The sequence below is a fragment of the Balaenoptera acutorostrata genome, chromosome 14 (genome assembly GCF_949987535.1).
Source record: "Balaenoptera acutorostrata chromosome 14, mBalAcu1.1, whole genome shotgun sequence".
Taxonomy (NCBI): domain Eukaryota; kingdom Metazoa; phylum Chordata; class Mammalia; order Artiodactyla; family Balaenopteridae; genus Balaenoptera; species Balaenoptera acutorostrata.
Window position 1 is genome coordinate 71,291,230 of NC_080077.1, and position 21,864 is coordinate 71,313,093.

Below are 21,864 nucleotides of genomic sequence, written 5' to 3' on the forward strand. Positions count from 1 at the left end.
GGGCCCTCTTCTTTTATTCAATCAGCACCTACTTTATACCAGGCACTATGCTCAGCAATGTGCTCTCCCTCTCAGGAGTCTCGATATTCCACTATATTTGAGAGACCCATATTACATTGCAACTGTTAGTGTGTCTCCATCAATAAATATGAGATCCTTAAGGGCAGGGCTATATTTTTCAACTCTCTGACTTCAGGGGTCTAGGAAAAAGCATAAATAAAATGATGAACCAAGCTATCTGCTCCATTTCCTTTGCAGATCTCAATTAGAGTTTAAGAAGGAAACAATTATTTTAGGTAATATGTGAGTAGCTAGGCAATAATTTTCAACAACTCCTGGAGTTTTGGGGAGAAAAAGGGGGGGGGCACCAGTTAACTCAAATCATCAACCTTGAGGCTAAATTTCATCATGTTAAAAAATGAGGAGTTACACTAGAATGCAGTCACTACAACATAACTTTAAGGTCTCTTTCATAGTCCTAAAACAATAATCATCTATGAGTCTACTTTTAAGATAAAACCTCTGTTTGATCAGATTTCAGAAAATAAAAACAAAGGGAGACATTTCATGCAACGGGAACCAAGATTTTGGGGCAGAGCAATTACCACATTGCACATGATCCTGCTCCCCTGGACAACTTTCCCAAGCTATTCACGCTTTAAGTGCTTTCTTATGTGCTTTACTTCTGAGCCCAAAGTCTCTCTAGAAAAGCACTACTCAATAGAACTGTCTGCAGTGATGGACATGTTCTTTATCTGTGCTGTTCAATATGGTAGCCACTAGTCACACGGAGCTACTGAGCACCTACAATGTGGCTACTGTAGCTGAAGAACGGAATTTTATATTTTACTTAGATTAACTAGCCATAAGTGTCTGATGGCTACCATAATGAACAGTGTAGCTCTTGTCCAAGATTTTTCCCCCCTCTCCAACAAGGTCTCCTTGTGAGCAGGGTGTAAGGTTGAGGGAGGAGAGTCCCTTTTACCTAACCTCCTCAATTCCACTGATTAAGAAATGAAATCCAAAGTGGTTAAGGTTACCAGGTGGTCAACAGCAAGTCAAGATTTATACCCAGTTTGTCTGGCTTCTAGTTTCAAGTTCCATCTACTTTGCCATGCTGCTCTTTAAGTTAGATATAAAGTAGTGGCACAACCTATATTTTAAAATTACATAGTAATTTTCTAAGAAACTTATTGTTAAGTTTATTTTTTAACTGCAGCGCTACGACATATAAAATGAAAAAGCAGGATGAGTTAACAAGGTCAATAAAGAAAAACTGGAAAGCAGAAGGATTCATTCCTGTTCTTTACTCCTGAAAATGAAGAGAAATTATTTCAGGAGAAAAAAAGCAAAGATACATATAATATTTTCTGACCAGCTATAGATCTTAAAAGACATTTTTTAAAAAGAATAAGAATGTCTTTTGGTTCCTACTTTCAAAAACAAAATTCAAGGATTCCTAAGACCTGTCTGGCATACCATTCCATGCAGTGCTAGCAACTTTGGAAAGTGACTTCCATGTACATTTAAAGGGGAAACCAAGTGCATCCTACAAGGGTTACTATAAGAAAAATTAATTTTGTAAAAGTTGGATTCTGATTTTTGCTAATAGATAAATGGAAACACGCAATCTCTGCTCATCACTTCCCTTTTGAATTGTGTCTAATCTACTGTTTAATCCATCTATTAAGTGTTTTCATTTCTATGACTATGTTTTTATATTTCTAAAAGTTCTTTTGATTCTTTTAAAAATCTGCTTGGTCATTTTTATAGGACCTCTCTTTCTTATACTTCAATTCCTTATTTTATATCTTTAAATATATGTGTTTTATAATTTATCCATAACTGTATTATTTAAAGTATTAGGCAAATAATTCTATCATTCTTTCTGTCTACTGAAATTCATTCATGTCAGACTGTTTCATATGTTTAATTGAGCTTGAGGTTAACTTATTTATGTCTTTAAATATATGTAATTTATCATTTTTATCCTTGCATGTTTAATCCTATTGTTAGTTCTCTCTGTTAAAATTCCCTCATGGCAGACTGTTCTATGTTTTGTAAATCTTGATGGTGAACCCATCTTAAGAAGGGTTTTATCTAAGAATCCTGTACTGAAGGTATGTCCCTCCAAAGCAGTTCTTCATTTGCTTCTGCCAGGGATCCCAGGCATTACCAGCTCAGGACTCCATCCTTACCTTCTTAAATACCACTTACGTAAGGGAGCAAAATCTGCCACCACCAAATGCATCTCTTTGACGTGAGGATTATGTTAGGCTGATTACTTTTAAGAAACAGAAGACTAAGGAAGTTCTTCCTGTTACCCGCCACCCCTATCCGTTACTGCCTAAAAGAATTTAGACAGAGGGCCTGTTCCTGGAATAGAGCTGTCACCAGAGATCTCTGCAAAGAATATGGACTAGGGGTGGTGGGGAGAAACTCTGCAGGGCCGAGAGATCAGAGTCCACTGTGTCCGGTAGTCTCTGCATGGCCCAGCACACCACTGGTTTACCAAACATTGTTTTTCCATCTTCATGTGAATTGCCTTCCTCCCCTCTGAAGTCCTAAACCACTACCCCCAACATCCTCTTGTCTTTAGCTGAAGATGGTATTTAAGGTGAGAGTTTCGGCCATTTTGACGAGTTACTCAATTTTCCTGGGTCTCTCCCATGTATACATGTTATTAAACTTTTGCCTGATCTTCTCTTGTTAATCTGTCCTGTGTCAGTTTAATTCTTAGACCAGCCAACATAACTAAGAAGAAAAGGGAGAGGAAAAGGTCTTCCTCCCTGACACTCACTTGGTGTGGGGATTCCTGGTTATATGGAAGGGTAAATGTGGACCCCAAATCGTGTGAGGGCAGACCTATGGTTACAATTTATTAGGGAAAACATTTTCCTCCTCTGACCCACAGTCCAGTCGGACATGCACACGGTTCCCTATCATCATCTGTGTTACAGAGTATAATATTTTTCTAGTCCACTTTTCAATGAAATTATAGTACTTCAAAAGTTGGTGGAGGGAAGAAGGGGAACACGGAACTCAGTTCTAACTCCCCAACTTGAAAGGGCCCAAGATCCCATCTCTTACCTTATCCCTGTGTGGATATAAAAACTCAACCCCCTTAGTAACATACCCCAATCCTCACCAGGTTAGGAGAATCCTAGCATCAGCTCAAATTTCTACTCCAGTTTTTAGGTTTCTCTTCTTTTTGAGCCTAGGGATTTCCCCAATATTCTTGCAATCTCAGCTGCTATACATTAAGAACAATGTTTGTTTTATTTTATCAAGTATTTTTGAGTCTTTTGTAGGATTTTTAGATACCGTAATCTGCCAGCCTGCTAGCAAAGGAAGCTATCTCTATATTTCTCTTTACACTTTCTAAATTTCTATAGAGCCAAATTATCAAAATAGTATAACACCTGGCAGTAAAAATTGTGGAATGATAAAATGCAAGTATTAGGTATATTGCTTTTCTTCAGGCTAAGAGCAAGCCCCTGGCTCTCATTTGCATTTTTAAGTTTCTCTGTATCAAGTATCATCAGGACTAATAAGAAAATCAATGTTCAAAGCACTAAATGAAATAAACAAAAATCACTGGAAGAGGTGCCAAAATAATAAAGTTAAAGTCTTTTATTAAAGGTAATTTACGTATTTGAAATTAAGATACCTGGATCATTCTTACCTCTGAATTAATAACTTTAATCAGGAAGAAAATGTGATATACCGTCTTGGTTAACAAAGAAAGTTGACGACATCTTTCTAGGTACACTTGTATAGATGGTTCTACTCTTTGCTGTAATTTACTCCAAAAGAGAGTGAGTTCCCTTAAAAAAAAAAAAAAAAAAGTAAAAAAGTAAGCTGGAGCTATAATGTAAAATCACGAACATGTCAGGCTAGTAATTACATGTGAAATTAAAACTGGTTATAGATTCCAATTCTATATGTGGAATGAGGTTTAAAAGAAAAAAAAAATCTCAAATTTCTGAAGACTTATTAAATAAAAATCAAGATATGACTTATCATTTTACTGATTAAGATTTCTGAATCTCAGAGAAGCACTCACTACCTTTTACTAGGAAAGCACCTGACATTTAAACAAGTTATACAAATGGTAACTTTGGGCCACATCTGAACTTTAAAGTAATAAGAAAGTGCAAAATGTGTGTGTATATATAAAAAGCTTCAATGGCATAATGATTTTTAAAAAGCATTTAATTTTTACCTTCTAACTTAAATTTAAATTATTAGATAATGTTAAGAATCAAGGATGACACAGAGCCCAGAAGAAAATAACTAATCTGTGCCACAGCAGTGGAAAAAAAAAGAAACTTTGAAAAATAAACTTTGAAATTTATTTCAAATGCAATTACACTATATTTTCTTAGAAAGTAATCCTACTGAACTGATGAACTTTCCTCCCTTTTACCTATTGTCTTATTTCTCTTCTGTCCTCCATAGTTAACTTCCACAAAAATCTTCTTCCTTGCTTCAACTTCCCCCCTCAAGTATTCTCCTCCATACAGGCCTTTCCTATTAATTCCTCAGGTTCCACTCCTAGAAACTGTGCCCTTTCTACCATCAACTTGAATAACTTGCTCATTTACTGGATTTTAACCTTCATACTGAGGACTTCAAAATCTGTCTCTCCAGTCTTGGCCACTTTCACCTCTCTAGTTCTTTATAAGACTTCCCCACTTTGATCTCTTCTGAAACCTGAAACTTAATATATGAAAAAGATGATTAACATTCTCTCCAGCTCACCGTTCTTCTAATTTAATGCATCATTATCACTGATCCTATCTATCAGCCTCTGCTTTTTACTATCCTCAAGACTGTTATCTTCAACATTTCTCTCACCCCACCCCACATCCACAGGAAACCTTCGTAACTTCCCAGCTGGACTATTTACTGGCTTTCTAGTTGATTTTCCTATCTCAACTCAATTACCTGTACTGCCACTTCCTACCCCCAATTGGCCCTCACTGTTCAGGCTCCAATCCATTCTCAACTGTTAGTCTTAAACAGTGTTTCTTGAACATAAACTTCTATTTTGCCCTCCTTCTACTAAGGGCTTTTAATAGACTGCTTTTGCTTTTCATATAAAACCCAGACTTTGATGCCTTTTGTAAACCAATATAACACATTAATTTCTTAGTCATCATTAATATTTATGTTATATAGAAAACCTACTTGTCCTCAATAAATACATGTTATTTATTCTCCCTTCAGAATCCTTCTACCTGCCTTTTATCTCAATCCTCTCTGTATTGCATATACAATTTTTCCTTCATAACTGAGCTCAACTGTTCAGAAAACCTTTATAATTATGAACTTTAGTCTTTTTGATTATACAACCATTTATTTAGCTTGCCTGTTCTATATTCATTTATATGACGTGTGTCACTTGGTAAATATCCTTAAATATCAGAACGTTGTAAACTAAATTTTCTTTTGTTTTTCCACAATACCAACACAACACTGAAGACTAATAATGCTGTCGACTGACCACATAAATTGTCAGTTTTAGCTAACACTAACTTAAGACAGTTGATCTTAAGTTTTTTGAGTTAACTGAAGTCATCATCTCCATTAGCTGTGTCCTCCCAAAGGATTATATATAACAGGTTTGCCCACTAGGAAATGTACTATGAAGTTAGTGAAGTAGAATGATACCTCACAGAAATGAACTATATTTCTATACATAAATGACTAGCAGCTAGTTATGTAGTAAAAAAGTCTGCAATATGCAGAGGAAAAATACAAACATTAAATCAGAGGTTGCTTACATGTCTGAAAAAATTTTTATTGTGGCATTAGACATAAGCCCTTCTTTCATCTTCCAACATTTAAAAATTAATCATAATTGATCATTATATGATCATTGCTGGTATACTAAGGAGTTGTGTGGTCCTTAATATAAAGTTTTTAAAGTTATAATATGAACTACTTGATAATCAGTTTGCACAGCATATAATATCTGAAAATAAGCTTTTTGTCTTTGTAACACTAAAAAGATTTTTAAAAATGTGTTCTTAAGCTATCTGCACAACCTATCCTGTAATCTTATTGAACAAACTTCTCTCTTCAAAATAAAATCAACTCACCAAGCACAGTACATATCTCCCTGTTGAAGCTGACGTGATAAAAATGCAGTGCATAAGACAAGAGCATTTTTTTCATCACCCTCAGATTCTAAGTTACAGATCATTTCTAGGGCATCTTTGCAATCAACTTCTGAAATCTACAGGGAAAGGATATAGAAATATGCCATAAAATGGTTTTATGTTAGAATATATAGTAATATACTTTACAATTTTTATTAGATATTTACAGATCATGTTCATCAGTAAAACCTCATTAACTCATACACTATCAATTCACAGTTTGTCATGACTAGGCTGCAGTTTAAAGAAATAATCTTTCTTCAAGTCAGAGAACCAACGATTTTCAAGACCTTTATAAGCATTCATTTACATGTAAATAACTAATGCTAATTATAAGCAACCTCTACCCATTAAATCAGGTCTATAATACTGAAAAAGAAAAGCTGCTACTTGTATTTCTTCTCCTTTACCCAGTAATTTAAAAAGCATTAGAGGGCTTCCCTGGTGGCGCAGTGGTTGAGAATCTGCCTGCTAATGCAGGGGACACGGGTTCGAGCCCTGGTCTGGGAGGATCCCGCATCCCGCATGCCGCGGAGCAGCTAAGCCCGTGAGCCACAAATACTGAGCCTGTGCATTTGGAGCCTGTGCTCCGCAACAAGAGAGGCCGCGATAGTGAAGAGGCCCGCGCACCGCGATGAAGAGTGGCCCCTGCTTGCTGCAACTAGAGGAAGCCCTCGCACAGAAACGAAGACCCAACACAGCCAAAAAATAAATAAATAATAATTAAAGGTGCTAATAATTAAAAAAAAAAAAAGCATTAGAATCAGCAAAAAGACAGAAATGTCTACTGGATATAGACTAAAAAAACAAAGTGTCTATTTATTGGAGGGGAAAAAAGTATAATATGAAACATTTTATGTAGCTATACCACTTTTAAATGAAGCTCACCTCAGTTTTCTATAAATCTCCATTATTTTTCTTTTCATATAAATTCATTCCATCTCAAAGCTTGTCAACAGTCATGCATGCATAAGTATAACCTAGATGAAGGCAACTTGCTTCATTTAATTATGCACTTACATCTAATGCTTTTTTTTTAAATTAAAATTTATAACCTCATTACAATGATTTACTACATAAAACAAACAGAATTTACCTATGATCTCTACAAGTATTTGCTGTAAGATAAGGATTTGACAAACAGCAAACAGTCACAAATCACTGGTGTTCCACAGAATTAGAAAGATTAATTCCAACATGGTACAACTGACAAATGGCAAAAAGAACTGAAGATTAATACAGGCCACTAGCACCCATGTACCACAGAGGTAACTATACACCTCCTTGTTGACTTTCTATGTCTCCTCATTACTTTTTGAGTACAGGAAAAGTGTGTGTGTGTATGTGTAAAATGTAACGTGTTTAGGATTAAACAAGTGTCTGAATGGGAATGAGGGTAATCTTGAGGTTGATCTTTGATAATGAGGATAAAGATTGCATGGGGATAGATTCAGAGGTTCCATTTTTTACATTACACTGAGCTAGAAAACACTAAGATAAGAAAAGACCCAACTCCAAGTCTATGTGTTTAACAACAATGATTTCTTAAAGGAAGTATGAAGTTAAGTGTCAGAGTTACGACTGAAACCTAAGTCCTGGAACTCCCTGGCACGGTACTCTTTCCACTACTCCTCTGTCTGCCTCTTTCTTACAAATCTTTATCTCTAAGTGACCCTATGTAAACAAACACAAAAAGGGCTGAACAATATATATTTATACAATTAATATTTTCAAATATCTACAATAAGTTAAATGCATTGTTAGACATTTTATATATGTATGTAATTATTATTTAATCATAACTTTTCTACTAGGTAGGTATCATTAACATTTTATACATAAGATGTCAATAAACACAGTAAACAGCAGCTACTATTATTCATTTGTGTCAGCTTCTTCAGAAATAGCATTGTTAATCAACATGATAGCTTGCCTGGTAAATACTGTTTCTTTTTAGGGATAAGGCTCAGAGAGGTTAAGTTACTTGCTCAAAGTTACATCCTTAATTAGCAGAGTCAAGATTTCAACCCAGGTCTCGCTTCAAAGTCTGTGCTCTTTCTAGAATTCTACATGCACAAGCATATTGAGGGTCTTTCTTGCTAGATATTGATTTTACATGTTCAGGTTTAACAAAAACTCTTACATCTTGTAAGTCTGATTTATTTTGAATCAAATATTTTTTTGTTGTTCTTCTAAAACCTAAGTCATTCTTACTGAATTCTCATATAATGCAAAATGTGTACATTATATATAAGGAAAGAAATTTATTTTCCCAATGATATTACCTACATTAGCCTATACTTAATAGTTAAAAATATATATTTGTATCTATGTAAGGTAGCCTCTATAAATTTATCCACTTATATACAACATACCAACTGAAACATCTGCTATATTCAATACTACAGAAAACCTCACTTTTTATAGGTATACTAAGGAAACAAGTTTTACTATGTGCTATTTGACAGCCTTCATTCCCGATGTGCCACTAGATGGCCCACTTGGAAAAAATAGGGCACTAAAGCGAAAATGAAACCTCAACTAATAAATGGCTTAATTAAAATTGTGCAAGTGAAATACAGGTCAAATTTAGCCATCAGTGAGCAAGAATTATTTTTTATAATCCAAGGCAGCATAAAGTAAGGATTACCAATATATTACCTATATAAGAACTATTTATACATTATAGATAGCTATTTTGTATTGCTTTGAAAAATGAGTAAAAATCTAATACCAGAAAATTTAGAAATATGAATAAAATTTTTAAAGCCAATTAAAATGATCTGTTTGTTAAAGATATACTATGCTAAATCCCTTTGTAAAGCATAAAAATCATTTCAAAAATGTGAATAATGACTTCCATGTCTTAATATGGCTCTTTCTGCAAGATATTCAAAAAATAAAGAACACTTCATCAATATTTTACATACATTTACCAAGTGTACTTTTAAAATGTATTAGCTTTAACATATTTTAGGAATAGTCTTTTGCTTATCAAAATGAAATTGCTTTCCGTCTAGAAAAGGACTTAAATGGTAAACCTGTCACATTAAAATAATTAGCTAATGGTTTTTTTTTTATACTCTCAGGGTAGCAAAATCTTAGGCTAGATTTAAAAGACGAATAATCTATAGCGTTAGGAAAGAAAAAAACTTCATATACTGTTTATGGGAGTATACACTGGCATAATCTTTTTTTGGATGGTAGTACGGCCCTATTAATTAATTTAAGATGTGTAGGTTCTTTGATCCAGCAATTCCACTTACAGAAATTTACCCTACCAGTATACCCCCAAGAAGAATGAAAGGATGTATGGACAAGGCAACAATTTAAATGTCCCCTAGTTTGGCTAAGATATTATTACAAATCTATACTATGAAATTATGCAGCCATGAGAAAGAATGAGGTTGATCTATAAGAAATGATATGGAAAGATGTCCAAACTAAGAGGAGGAAAAGTGAACAGCAGCCAGGGTATGTGTAAGTATGTTTAAAGTGTGTGTGTGTATATGTAAAAATATCAGAAATATCAAATTTCACACTTAATGATTAGTCAGAGGAGTATTAAACGGGGAAATAATGGTTAGAGAGACAGAAGGTAGAAGATTTTACTTTTTTAACATCTATGTGTTTATTTTGACGACAAAACCAATAGAAATACTGGATATAAAATAAACAATGCTAACTTCATTTTTACACCTACACCAAGAATCCAGGCCAAAGTCCATTCCTTCTATAGAGAAGCCAGATAAACATTCATCTCAGTCCCATTCCTCTGCTACCTCTATCACACTGAAAGGGTCCTGAGAAATAGTCAATCCCTTGTCTACTGGCTCACTTGGACAAGGATTTCCTCAAAAGGACTACAGATCCAGACCATGGTTGACTCTTTCCAATATCTATTCCTGCCTACTCTAAGGAATGGGTAAAAACCTCAAATGTTTACAAGAACCAGACAGGTAAAGTGAATGTTTGAAGTGGGTCATGTAGCATACCTCTTCTGAAGGGGGCAATGTCTGGGCAATTGTTCCAAAGTGATTACCTTTCCTTGGGGCAGAAATAACGAGACAACTTACTCCACTTGCAACAATGAAGAACCAGTTTCTATATGTTTGTAATAGAAACATAAAAGAGTAATCAAACAATCTCTAAGCAAAAAGGGATTTTTAACAAGGAATGTGTAGACTTACACCTATCCCATCCCGTTCTACACTATGTGATCTAGTTTTGTTCCTGGGGTGGGAAAGAGGCTTTAGTGAACTCTGCTTAAAGAACATGAAATATCTTAATTCCACCTGCTTAACAAGAGAAGGAAAAAATAATTTCATATGACATCAGAGATACCCAGGGTCCTCAGAGAGGATTTTTCTGAGGCTCTCCCAGAGCAGGCTGGGCTGCTGCTACTTAACTCTGGATAATTAGACCAAAAGGGAATTTAGGTTCAGTATTGCAAGATTTTTTGATTATTCAAGACAGCTAGAAATAGAGATTTTTCCTGGAGATTACAAATTCATAGTCTTCAACTTCAAACAGGACTTTCAAAGTTAACCTAACCACCCTGTCTTTAGATAGATTCCTACTAGAAGGCATGCTTCTTTAGGGTAGGACCTATGCCTTACTTTTAAATCCCCTCAGTGTTTAGACAGCACACATCTAATCTCTTACTTAATAAAATCTGCTGAAGGAAGGATGGACGGATGGACAGATTGACCTAAGGGCTGGGACTGAACTGATAATGAAAACTTTAGTGGAGCTGAAAAATATCTAAGATGCAGCATTACAATAACTAATTTATTTAAAGACTAAAAAACAATGTTACACACATTTCAAAGGCTGTTATCCCAAGAAACTTGATACATCTGCCAATGAACTTGTCTACAAAGTTATCCTGAACTAATACGAAAATTTCAATCTTCTATTTAGCTCCTGTTATACAGCGATTAAAAGGCCATTACCTGAGACAAAAGAGAAATATTAAAGAAAAAAACAGCTAAGGTCTAAACTAATGATATCTCCCCTAAGCTAGAGCCCTTGGCTCTACTCTACCTGGCCTAGAAATTACCAGGCATCACTCTCCCAGTATCCTCATTATCCTCAACATACACAACAGGCTTATTTCTAATCTCAGTCCAAGGCTATCATCTTCCTCTTTATTTTCTATTCTCAAGAAAAGTCAATCACCATTATAATTACAACCTCTAACCTCATGTGGGCATTTAGCTTTCTGTCTGAGGTTATCCTTCTTCTGGACTCTGATTACAATCTCTCTCTGACTACTCAGGGGATCATGCATGCTCTGTTAACTGTCTTCTCTGGTGTTTATCTCAGCTTTTCCCTTTGTATATCCTAAAATCTGTCCCACAATCCCTTTGTTCTCCATTCTCTATTGCTCTGGAATCGAAAGATACTTATATTAGAGATATAAGACACATGTACATTAAATGTTCACACAACACTGTCCAATGTATTATAGTTTATCTATACTCTTTATATACATATTCCCTGTTTTTTGATCAACAGCTTTCAATTCTCCTACCCTGTCTCCAACTTCATTTTGGAATTATGAGTCCTCCAATTGCAAAATTCCCATTTGGATCATGATTCTACTTTTTGAATTCTGTAGTTTAAAATACACAAATACATGAATACTATGCTTTATGCCAACTAGAAGTAAAAAAAAAAAAAAAAAACCAGAATCACCTGTCTTACAAAGAAAAAGTTTTACATTAAGTATGCAAATAAAATATTTATATATATAGATAGATAAAGAGAGAAAGATATATATAGAGAGAGAAAGAGAGAGAGAAAGTACTCCTAGCAGGAAGTCATATAAATTTTTTAAGTTACTTAAATTAGCCAGTTAGAAAAAAATCTGCAAGTATCCTGAAGTCAGGTAAAACTGAAATTAAGGCCCAAACACTAATAAATATAAACATCCTAACTAAATTAAGCTACCACCATCTTTCCCATAATTTAGCCAAAGCAGTTAAAAGAGCCAAACTATTTAAAATAGAAGCCAGATGAAACGTTTACGTATAACTCTGAAAGCTGCTTAGAATCACTATCTAAGAGCACACCCCAGATTTAAGACCGACAACAACGGCTCTTCACTAAGAGAAAGGGAAGTCAAAGACATTCTAATCTAATTAAAAATTATTTTCTTGACTTTAAAAAATAATTACTAACAAAAGAAAAGATACTCACCTCTTCGATTAACTTTTCATTTGGTGATGATGTACAAAGACAGACAAGGTAAGTTTGCTTAAAACTACCTTTTGTACCAATCTCTGGATGGTCAGAACACAGCTTTGCTAGAGCAGTTGCTTGACTTAACTGATCTGTTTTGATTAGATGTTTAATTCTCATATCCAACAAGATGGGACCCTCAAAAGCTAAAAATTCATTCACTTTAAAAAACAAGACATAATAGATTATTAACATTTGGTAATAGTTCATTTGCAATACAAATATTTATAAGGAATATTTTTTTAAAGCACAGAAACTAAAACTCCTTTTTGTTGTTGTTGCAGTTTCCTATTAGTCTCAGGCTATCACAAAATACTTGACCTTATAAGCAGAAGGAGTTATGCTGCTAACTTTTTAGAGCTGCATTAAATATTTTTGCCCCTGAAAGTACCATTTACAATGAGGCGAGTTAAATTCCTGATTTTAAAAATAATTTTGCATTGAATTCTGAAACTCAGTGTTATTAAAATTATACTAAATTCTTTTCCCCACAGCATTTATTCTTGAATACCAGGTGTTAGCATTTCTAGAAATTTGCAGAGTTAGGACATTACACACTTACATGGGAAACCACAAAAGGATGTTTGGATATTCAAGAAGATGAAATTCAGCTAATATTGTGTTCAATACTGTTGATGTATTTTTCATTTTACAAAGGTGAAGTCTATCTTGCCTTAATGAGTGTTTCAGAACAAATTTAAATATCTCCAGAAAAATAAATAAGGGGGTGGGGGTAGTCTGCTGAAAGTTCTGTGGGTTTTTAAAATACCAATCAACAAACCTCAACACTTGCATAATAAAATTCTATTCTGTTGAAATCTTAAATTTCCTAGTGCTTGTTTGATCAACTACAAATAAAAATTTAACTTTTTTTTTTTGGTGAAGGAGATTTTAAATTTTAACAAATGCAAATTTAAACTTTTCCCTAAGTTTTCTTTACCAGGATGAAAATCGTGTTTAAAAATTTACTTGGTGATGGCTAGCTGGAAACCTTTGGAAGGCTTTCAGTAATAAAATTTTAAATGCCCTATAAATACTATAAAATACACAATTTCTCACTTGTGAACAGACTGGAAGACATGTCTAGTAAGTAAGTTGTGGGTTAGAAGATGGAAAATAAGAGATGTTCTTCCCTTCTTTAAATATCCTTTGCTACCCTCTAGTACCTTTATTATTTAGATCTAACTGTACTCCACTATGAAAATGCTCTTCTATAAAATAGTATGATTACGGCTCCTCAGTATTAAAACCATGAGCATGTAAGCAATTTAACACAGGATCACAAATTTCATCCTTTTCTTGAAGTCTAGACCTTTGTATCTGCTACTCTCTATTCTTTACATATTAAACTAAACCAAAAAGTATAAAGACTGAACACAGATAAATAACACTATCTGCATAACCCTCTGGTGCCTCTGATGATATGTCTGACACATACAGGGCATTACTTTTCTTTTTTTAATATGACACGATCCTGGTTAAGACAGTTATATGGCAAATACCTTTTCACAGTTTAGTTCAATGGCCAAAGTAAAATCTGTAAAGATTTTCAATGACAACTTTAAGGAAAGAAGAGTTAAAACAAAGTTATTCCGGCTATAAGTCACAGACTTTAAAATACAGCTTGAGTTTCCAGGAAACTCTAGCAATAAAAAGTCTGGGAATTATTTCAAATACTCCCACAAAAACTCATAATCAACAAACTCTGAAGATCATGGCAAAGACATTATTTAAAGGTGGCAAGATTTTTAACAAAACTAATGACAATTGTAATAGGAGGAATTTCAAATAGTCCCTAAAATCTCAAAGAGCAGCATGTATAGTTAGAACAACAAATTATACAAAATAATTTCTGTACTAACAAGTATAGTAAAATATATGCTATTATTATACCTTCCAAAAACATACTTGTGTGTGTGTGTTTTTAAACAATGGGAAACCTTTGCCACACTTAGGGCAAAATTGATTTCAAAGAAATACAGAATATTAGAGCAGAAGGAACTTTATAGATCATTTTGTCCAGCTCCATCATTTGGCAGATGAGTAAACTGAGGCTCACAGAAGGCAAGTGACCTTCTAGGGTCATAAAGCCAGTTAATGACAGAACGAGGACCAGAATAAGGGGGTCTTGCAACTTCCGCCTTAACACAGTGGTGTGATGAGAAAAAAAAAAAAAATCTTATTTAACTAGTGTGTCTACTAGTTATCAGAACAGCACTACACAGCAGTAAAGAGCTGTGAAGTAGCATTAGCTTTTAAAGGAAAGTAATAATGTATTCTGAAGCTCATGTTTCAAACAGATCAAAATTAGATTACATTCAACAACACTCAATTCAGAACTTCTCCCTCAGGGGAGGGAAACTCACTCCCCTCACTCCCCCTCTCTTTTCTCCATTTTTCTTTTACTGCTTTCCTTGTCCCAATTCCTCTGTATCTTTCCCTATTTCTCTCTACTCCAGGACATGTTTTCCTTACAGAGTTATAATAGCACATCAAAGACTACCAGACTTATGAAACAAGTTTTCTTATCTTTATCCTTGAGTACCTAGTCACATAAAATTTCACTCCCTACCCTGCTTTACCCATCCCCATCCCAGAAAACGAAAAAATACTTTGAATTTTACTTGTGTAGCCTTTTTATCTATTTTGTCTGTATTTATGTACTTGGGGGAAAAAAGCAGGTTTTACTACATTCAAGCCTATCGAGAGCTGGATGACATAAAATGGCAATGTAAATGAATGATACCCAGCCAGTTCAATTAAGAAAGTAATAATGGCCTTCTTCCCATAAAATGCTACTTACATAATAGTAAAAAAGAAAAACATGGAAGATAATTTTAAATATATTACAATATGTAAGTTGAATATTTGTGATAAATCTTTATCCAAATATTAACTGATCATGTACCATGCACCAAAACTTAGGACTAGGTCCTGGATTCCCCCCCCCAAAGTGGAGTCAACCTGTTTACTGGGTATATATCTCCACACTCAGATTTGCTCACAATTCCCCTTGCAGTATCTCCGGGTAGCTGTTTCACAAGCATCTCAAACTCTGCATACAAAAATCTCTATACCACAGTATGTGGTATCTCAACCCAGAACTAAGAGTTGGCATTAAAATTGTTCTCTTCTGCCTCCTCCTCATCCTAACCTACAATCCACCATATAATCCTGTCACTTCTAACTCCTAAGTACTCAATCCTATTCATTTTTCTCCATCCCTACGCCAACCACTCACTGACCCCCATCTCCCAGCCCAAATCATTTATCTATCAGACCACTTTGTTGCACTCTACTAGTCTTCTGCAGCCACTCTTCCTCTTTCCATCACATCTCCACTAGGACTGAGGGTGCCTTTTCTTTTTCCTAAAGCACACACTCGACTGTCTTCTCCTAGTTAAAACCCCCAAGTGGCATCCCTCTGCCTTCAAAGGGTAAATTCCAAAATTACCATCATGGCCTACATGAATCTGCATCGCCTATTTCTTTTTAAAAATACAATTTATATTTTCTTTTAAAATTTATTCAGCAAGATTGATTGGGCAAGAAATAAAAGGCATCCAAACTGGAAAGGAAGAAATAAAATCATCTGATTGCAGATGGCATCATCTTATAGGTAGAAAACCCTAAAGATTCTACCCAAAAAACAAAAAACTATTAGAACTAATAAACGAATTTAGCAAAGTTGTAGGATATAAAAATCAAAACACAAAAATAAGTTGCATTTCTATTCACTAACAATGAACAATCTGAAAAGGAAATTCAGAAAACAATTCCATTTATAATAGCAACAAAAAGAATAAAGTACTTAGGAATACACCTAACCAAGAGAGTGAAAGACTCGTACACTAAAACCTACAAAACATTGCTGAAAGAAATTAAAGACGACACAAGTAAATGGAAAGATCCCCATGTTCATGGACTGGAAGACTTAATACTGTTAAGATGTCCAACTACCCAAAGCAATCTACAGATTCTATGTAATCCCAACAAAACTGCAATGGCTATTTTGTAGAGATAGAAAAATTTATCCTAAAATTCATATGGAATCTTAAGGGACCCCAAATAGCCAAAACAATTTTGAAAGAGAACAAAGTTGGAGGTCTCACACTTCCTCACTTCAAATATACTACAAAGCTAATCAAAACTGGCACACAGATAGGCATGTAGGCGATGCAACAGAATAGAAAAAACCCAGAAATAAACCCTCACTATATGATCAAAGAATCTTCAATGAGGTGCCAAGACCACTCAATAGGAAAATGATGGTCTTTTCAACAAATGGTGTTGGGAAAACTGGATATCCACATGCAAGAGAATGAAGCTGGACCCTTATCTTACACCATATAAAAAAACAAACCTGAAATGAATTAAAGACCTAAATATAAGACCCAAAACTATAAAATTCCTAGAAGAAAACAATGGGGAAAAGCATCAAGATACTGGATTTGGCAATGATTTACTGGATATGATAACAAGGTATAAACAACAACAACAAAAACAAATGAGACTACATCAAAGTTAACTTTTACATATCAAAGGACAGAAGCAACAGAGTGAAAAGGCAACCTACAGAATGGGAGAAAATATATGCAAATCATATATCTGATAAGGGGTTAATATCCAGAATATATAAGAACTCCTACAACTCAACAACGACAACAAAAATCAAATAATCCAATTGAAAATGGGCAAAGGATTTGAATAGACATTTCTCTGAAGATTATATACAAATGGCCAACAAGCATATGAAAAAATGCTCAACGTCACTAATCACCAGAGAAACACAAAGCAAAGCTACAATGAGATATCACTTCACAGCCAAAAGAATAGCTATTATCAAAAACAAAGCAAAACAAAACAAAAAAACAGAAAATAAGTGTTGGTGAGGATGTGGAGAAATTGGAACCTTTGTACACTATTGACAGGACTATAAAATGATGCAACCTCTAAGGAAAACAGTATAGAAGTTCCTCAGAAAATTAGAAATAGAACTACCATGTGGTACAGCTATCCCACTTCTGGTTATGTACACAAAAGAAGTGAAAGGAGGGTCTCAGAGAGATATCTGCACTCCCATGTTCATAGCAGCACTACTCACAAGGGCCAAGAGGCAGAAGCAATCCAATGTCCATCAATAGATAAATGGATAAACAAATGTGGTATATACATATGATGCAGTATTATTCACCTTTAAAAAAGAAGGAAATCCTGTCACATGCTACAACACAGTTGAATCTCGAGGACATTATGCTAAGTGAAATAAGCCACTCACAAGAAGGTAAATACAGTATGATTCCACTTCTATGACATATCTAAAGTAGTCAAAGTCATAGAAACAAAAAGTAGAATGTTGATTAACCAGGGGCTGGGAGTGAAGGATGGGGAAAGGGGGCAGTTGTTGTTTAAAACAGGGCTTAATTTTGCAAGATGAAAAAGTTCTGGAGATCTGTTTCAAAACATTATGAACATACTTAACACTACTGAACTGTACACTTCGAAATGATTAAATGGTACATTTTATGTTGTTTTTTTACCACAAGAAAAAAATGCATTAAAAATCAATTCAGCATTGTTAGACAAAAAATCCAAATTCAGAAATTTAATAAAAACATAACACTTGGGGCTTCCCTGGTGGCGCAGTGGTTGGGACTCTGCCTGCCAATGCAGGGGACACGGGTTCGAGCCCTGGTCTGGGAAGGTCCCACGTGCCGCGGAGCAGCTGGGCCCGTGAGCCACAACTGCTGAGCCTGCACATCTGGAGCCTGGCCTCCACAACTGGAGAGGCCGCGATAGTGAGAGGCCCGCACACCGCGATGAAGAGTGGCCCCCGCTTGCCGCAACTAGAGAAAGCCCTCGCACAGAAACGAAGACCCAACACAGCCAAAAATAAATAAATAAATAAAAATAAAGTAACTTTCATCTTTAAAAAAACACAAAAAAACACATAACACTTTAAGCTCTACATCAGTGGTTCTTAACCCTGGCTGTACAATTATCTTGACTTCTAAAAAGTACTAATACCAGGGGCTCAAACCCAGAGACTCTAATTTAATTGGTCTGTGGTAGGCCTCCAGCACAGGTATGTCTAAAAACTCTCCAGGCGATTTAAGCACTGCCAGGATTAAGAACCACTGCTCTAAGGTAAGTATATTTCAGCGTTCAAATTACCAGTTAGGGACAGTCTTAATCTTCACCTGACCTCTCACCTTTTCCTGGAAGAACAAGCTACATACACAAGAAATAGAATTTTCACTTGAAGATTTCAGAATTTCTTAAATCATGTTGCTTGCTTTGTCATTAAGTCTGAAACATTATGATCATAACTGATTCTTTGACATGACTGATATAAATCAGAATTTTTAAACATTAAAAAAATGTTCCATAATATAGATGAACCTAGTAAATATGTAACCCTAAAATTTGTGTGAAATAAGACTGAATTATTACTATTACATTTGATTAAATTCTGACAACTTTATCCATGTAACATCATTATGAAATACACTCATTAGAACAGAAATAATGAATTTTTCTAGGATGTTTAGAAAAGCCAATTAGTGTATGTTTTAAAATCATTTTTAGTAAAAATAAAATCTTGGTGGTCACCATATTATATCTCATTATGTAATAGTAGAATATTATTAAGGTTAACAAAATGCAAAATAAAGCATAAGCCTGAAATGGGAGAGTGAACACTTTCACAATTTTACTGCAGTTAAGTTCTATCAGCTTAATTCTATCCAGAGTCACTGATCCTCAATGATCTAATAAGGGTTATACACAAGTAAAACCTAAACACAAGGCAATCTAATTTAGCAGTGATTTTTAAAAATAAAATCTAAAATGCTCCACTGATTTATTTTTTATAACAAGGTCAGTTAAGAGCAAAAGGGAGAGACAAGGCAAAACAAAAAGACAACCAAATAGAAACAAGTTAAGAAAACTGTATTTCTAAGAGTACTAAATGTATATAGTCGATAAGGTGTTCTTTTTAGTGACTTTCTGTAAGAAATGTCCTAACACACACAAAAAAACCATCAACAGATGTAAGTCTAGGTCTCAGAATCACCCCTTTTGGTATTCTCTACATAGACAGGTAAAGATATAAACACACACATGAAAAATATAGGAAAAGTATCAATGAGCAAAAGAACTGGAGATTTACTATTAGAAAACAAATTCAGCTGCATGGAATCAGATCTGGCCTCACACTATTTACCTGGAAATTATTAGTTATCATTTGTTCTCTCCTCCCATCTCCTCTCCCTTTAAAATATTATTACATTTTACGTATGTTAATATCGGGTAAACCTAGCAGCACTTTTTCCCTGCTCATTTTAAAATGCAAAGTTTATTACTGAAAAGAAGACATTTTCTCACAAAGCTCTGGAGGATTTATAAGTACTGTGGAAAAGCTGAAGCTTTAGAAATTTCCTTTGAAAACCAAGGGGTTCAAAAAAAAGAGAGAGAACCACAGGGCTTAGGATTCAAGAAAGAACAGGCAAGCTGATAAAAATACAATTTATGCAATTGCAAATTATTCCACAATGGAAGTGGAAGGGAAAGGGCTGAAGGAATTCAGTGTGACTGTTAATAGGGAGCTCTTTCAGAGTTTTAGATTTTACAATAATGACATATACAAAAGAAGGAAAAGCAGCAGGCTCAGGACCAAGGATGCGTGCACCATGAGTGTCAGCACCTGGTACTAACCTATGCGAACTGTTATTACAGCTAAAACTCAAGATGACCCCTAGCTCACCAAAAAAGTTGAATGTGATCAAATTGGTGGAGATGGGTAACTTCTTCAGAAGGGCCTGCTCCTTGGGTTTGATTATGTATTATTTATGATGACAGAGAAAAAGAGGATTCCTTTATTCTTATGGTGGTTCTGATAAAAAAGCTTTAAATTGAAAAGGTAGAACAAACAATGGAGAAAATGGAAATAGATGGGAAGATGTAATTTTCAAAATGGGGCTTAAGGTACATTTTGCAAACTGTAGACTAGAGGAATAGATATATTCCTAAGAGTCTCAAAATTAATATATTAAAAACATGGCTTGTGAGTGGTCAGGAAAAAAAGCATGACTGTTAAGAGCCAAGACAGATTCATCAAACATAAATTAGGTTACACTTTTATAAAAGTTAATTCAAAATGTATCACAGATCCAAATATAAAATGCAAAACTATAAAACTTCCGGGAGAAAACAGGAGAAAAATCTATATGACCTTGGGTTTGGTAATTATTTTTAGATAAAACACCAAAAGCACAATCCATGAAAGAAAAAAATGATAAGTTGGACTTTATTAAAATTTAAAACTTCTGCTCTCTGAAAGGCACTGTAAAGAAAAAGGACAAGCCACAGAGTAAACTGAATATATCTGCAAAACTCCTATCTGCTGAAGGACTTGTATCAAAATATAACAAAGAACTGTGACTCAACAATAAGAAAACAATGGATGGACCTAGAGATTGTCATACTGAGTGAAATAAGTCAAATATCGTATGGAGAAAGACAAATATCGTATGGATACGCTTATATGTGGAATCTAAAAAAATGGTACAAATGAACCTATTTACAAGACAGAAACAGAGTCATAGATGTAGAAAACAAACTTATGGTTACCAAGGGGGAAAGGGAGAGCAGGGATAAATTGGGAGATTGGGATTGACATGTACACACTACTATATATAAAACAGATAACTAATAAGAACCTACTGTATAGCACAGGGAACTGTACTCAATACTCTGTAATGACCTATATGGGAAAAGAATCTAAAAAAGAGTGGATACATGTATATGTATAACTGATTCACTTTGCTGTACAGCAGAAACTAACACAACATTGTAAATCAACTATACTCCAATAAAAATTTTAAAAAAATAAGAATACAACACAATTAAAAAGCAGGCAGAAGATAAATGGATGCCTCTCCCAAGAAGATATACAGACGGCAAATACTCATGTGAAAAGATGTGCAGTATCACTTGTCAGTACAGGAACACAAATTAAAACAACAATGGGATATCACTACACACCCATTAGAATGGCTGAAATTCCCAAAATAGACAACACCAATTGCCAGTGAGAATGTAGAGCAACATGCAGAATGGTAGTTTGGCAGTTTCTTAGAAAGCAAAACATAGTCCTACCATATGACCTAGCAATCTTACTCCTAGGTATTTACCCAACTGATGTGAAAACTTATGTTCACACAAGAACTTGCATGCCAATGTTTATAGCAGTTTTATTCATAAATGCCCCAAACTGGCAGCAAACAAGATGTCCTTTAATAGGTGAATGGATAAACAAACTATGGTACATTCACACAATGGAATACTATTCAGCAATAAAAAGGAACGAGCTATTAAGCCACACAAAGACATAGATGAATGTTACATGCATATTGCTAAGTGAAAGAAGCTAGACTGAAAAGTCTATAAT

The 21,864-nt window shown here is 34.7% G+C and overlaps 1 protein-coding gene across 3 annotated transcripts in view; it reads right to left on the minus strand.

Annotated features, from left to right (window-relative positions):
• Positions 1-21,864, minus strand: part of ZNF292 (zinc finger protein 292) — a 93,247-nt gene that overhangs the window by 12,567 nt on the left and 58,816 nt on the right. For all 3 annotated transcript variants that reach the window (XM_007195922.2, XM_057527677.1, XM_057527678.1), the window contains 3 exons: positions 12,372-12,574; positions 6,108-6,244; positions 3,686-3,827 (listed from right to left, as the gene is read on the minus strand). In XM_007195922.2, coding sequence (XP_007195984.2) covers positions 3,686-3,827; positions 6,108-6,244; positions 12,372-12,574 — 482 coding nt within the window. The remainder of the gene's footprint in view (positions 1-3,685; positions 3,828-6,107; positions 6,245-12,371; positions 12,575-21,864) is intronic.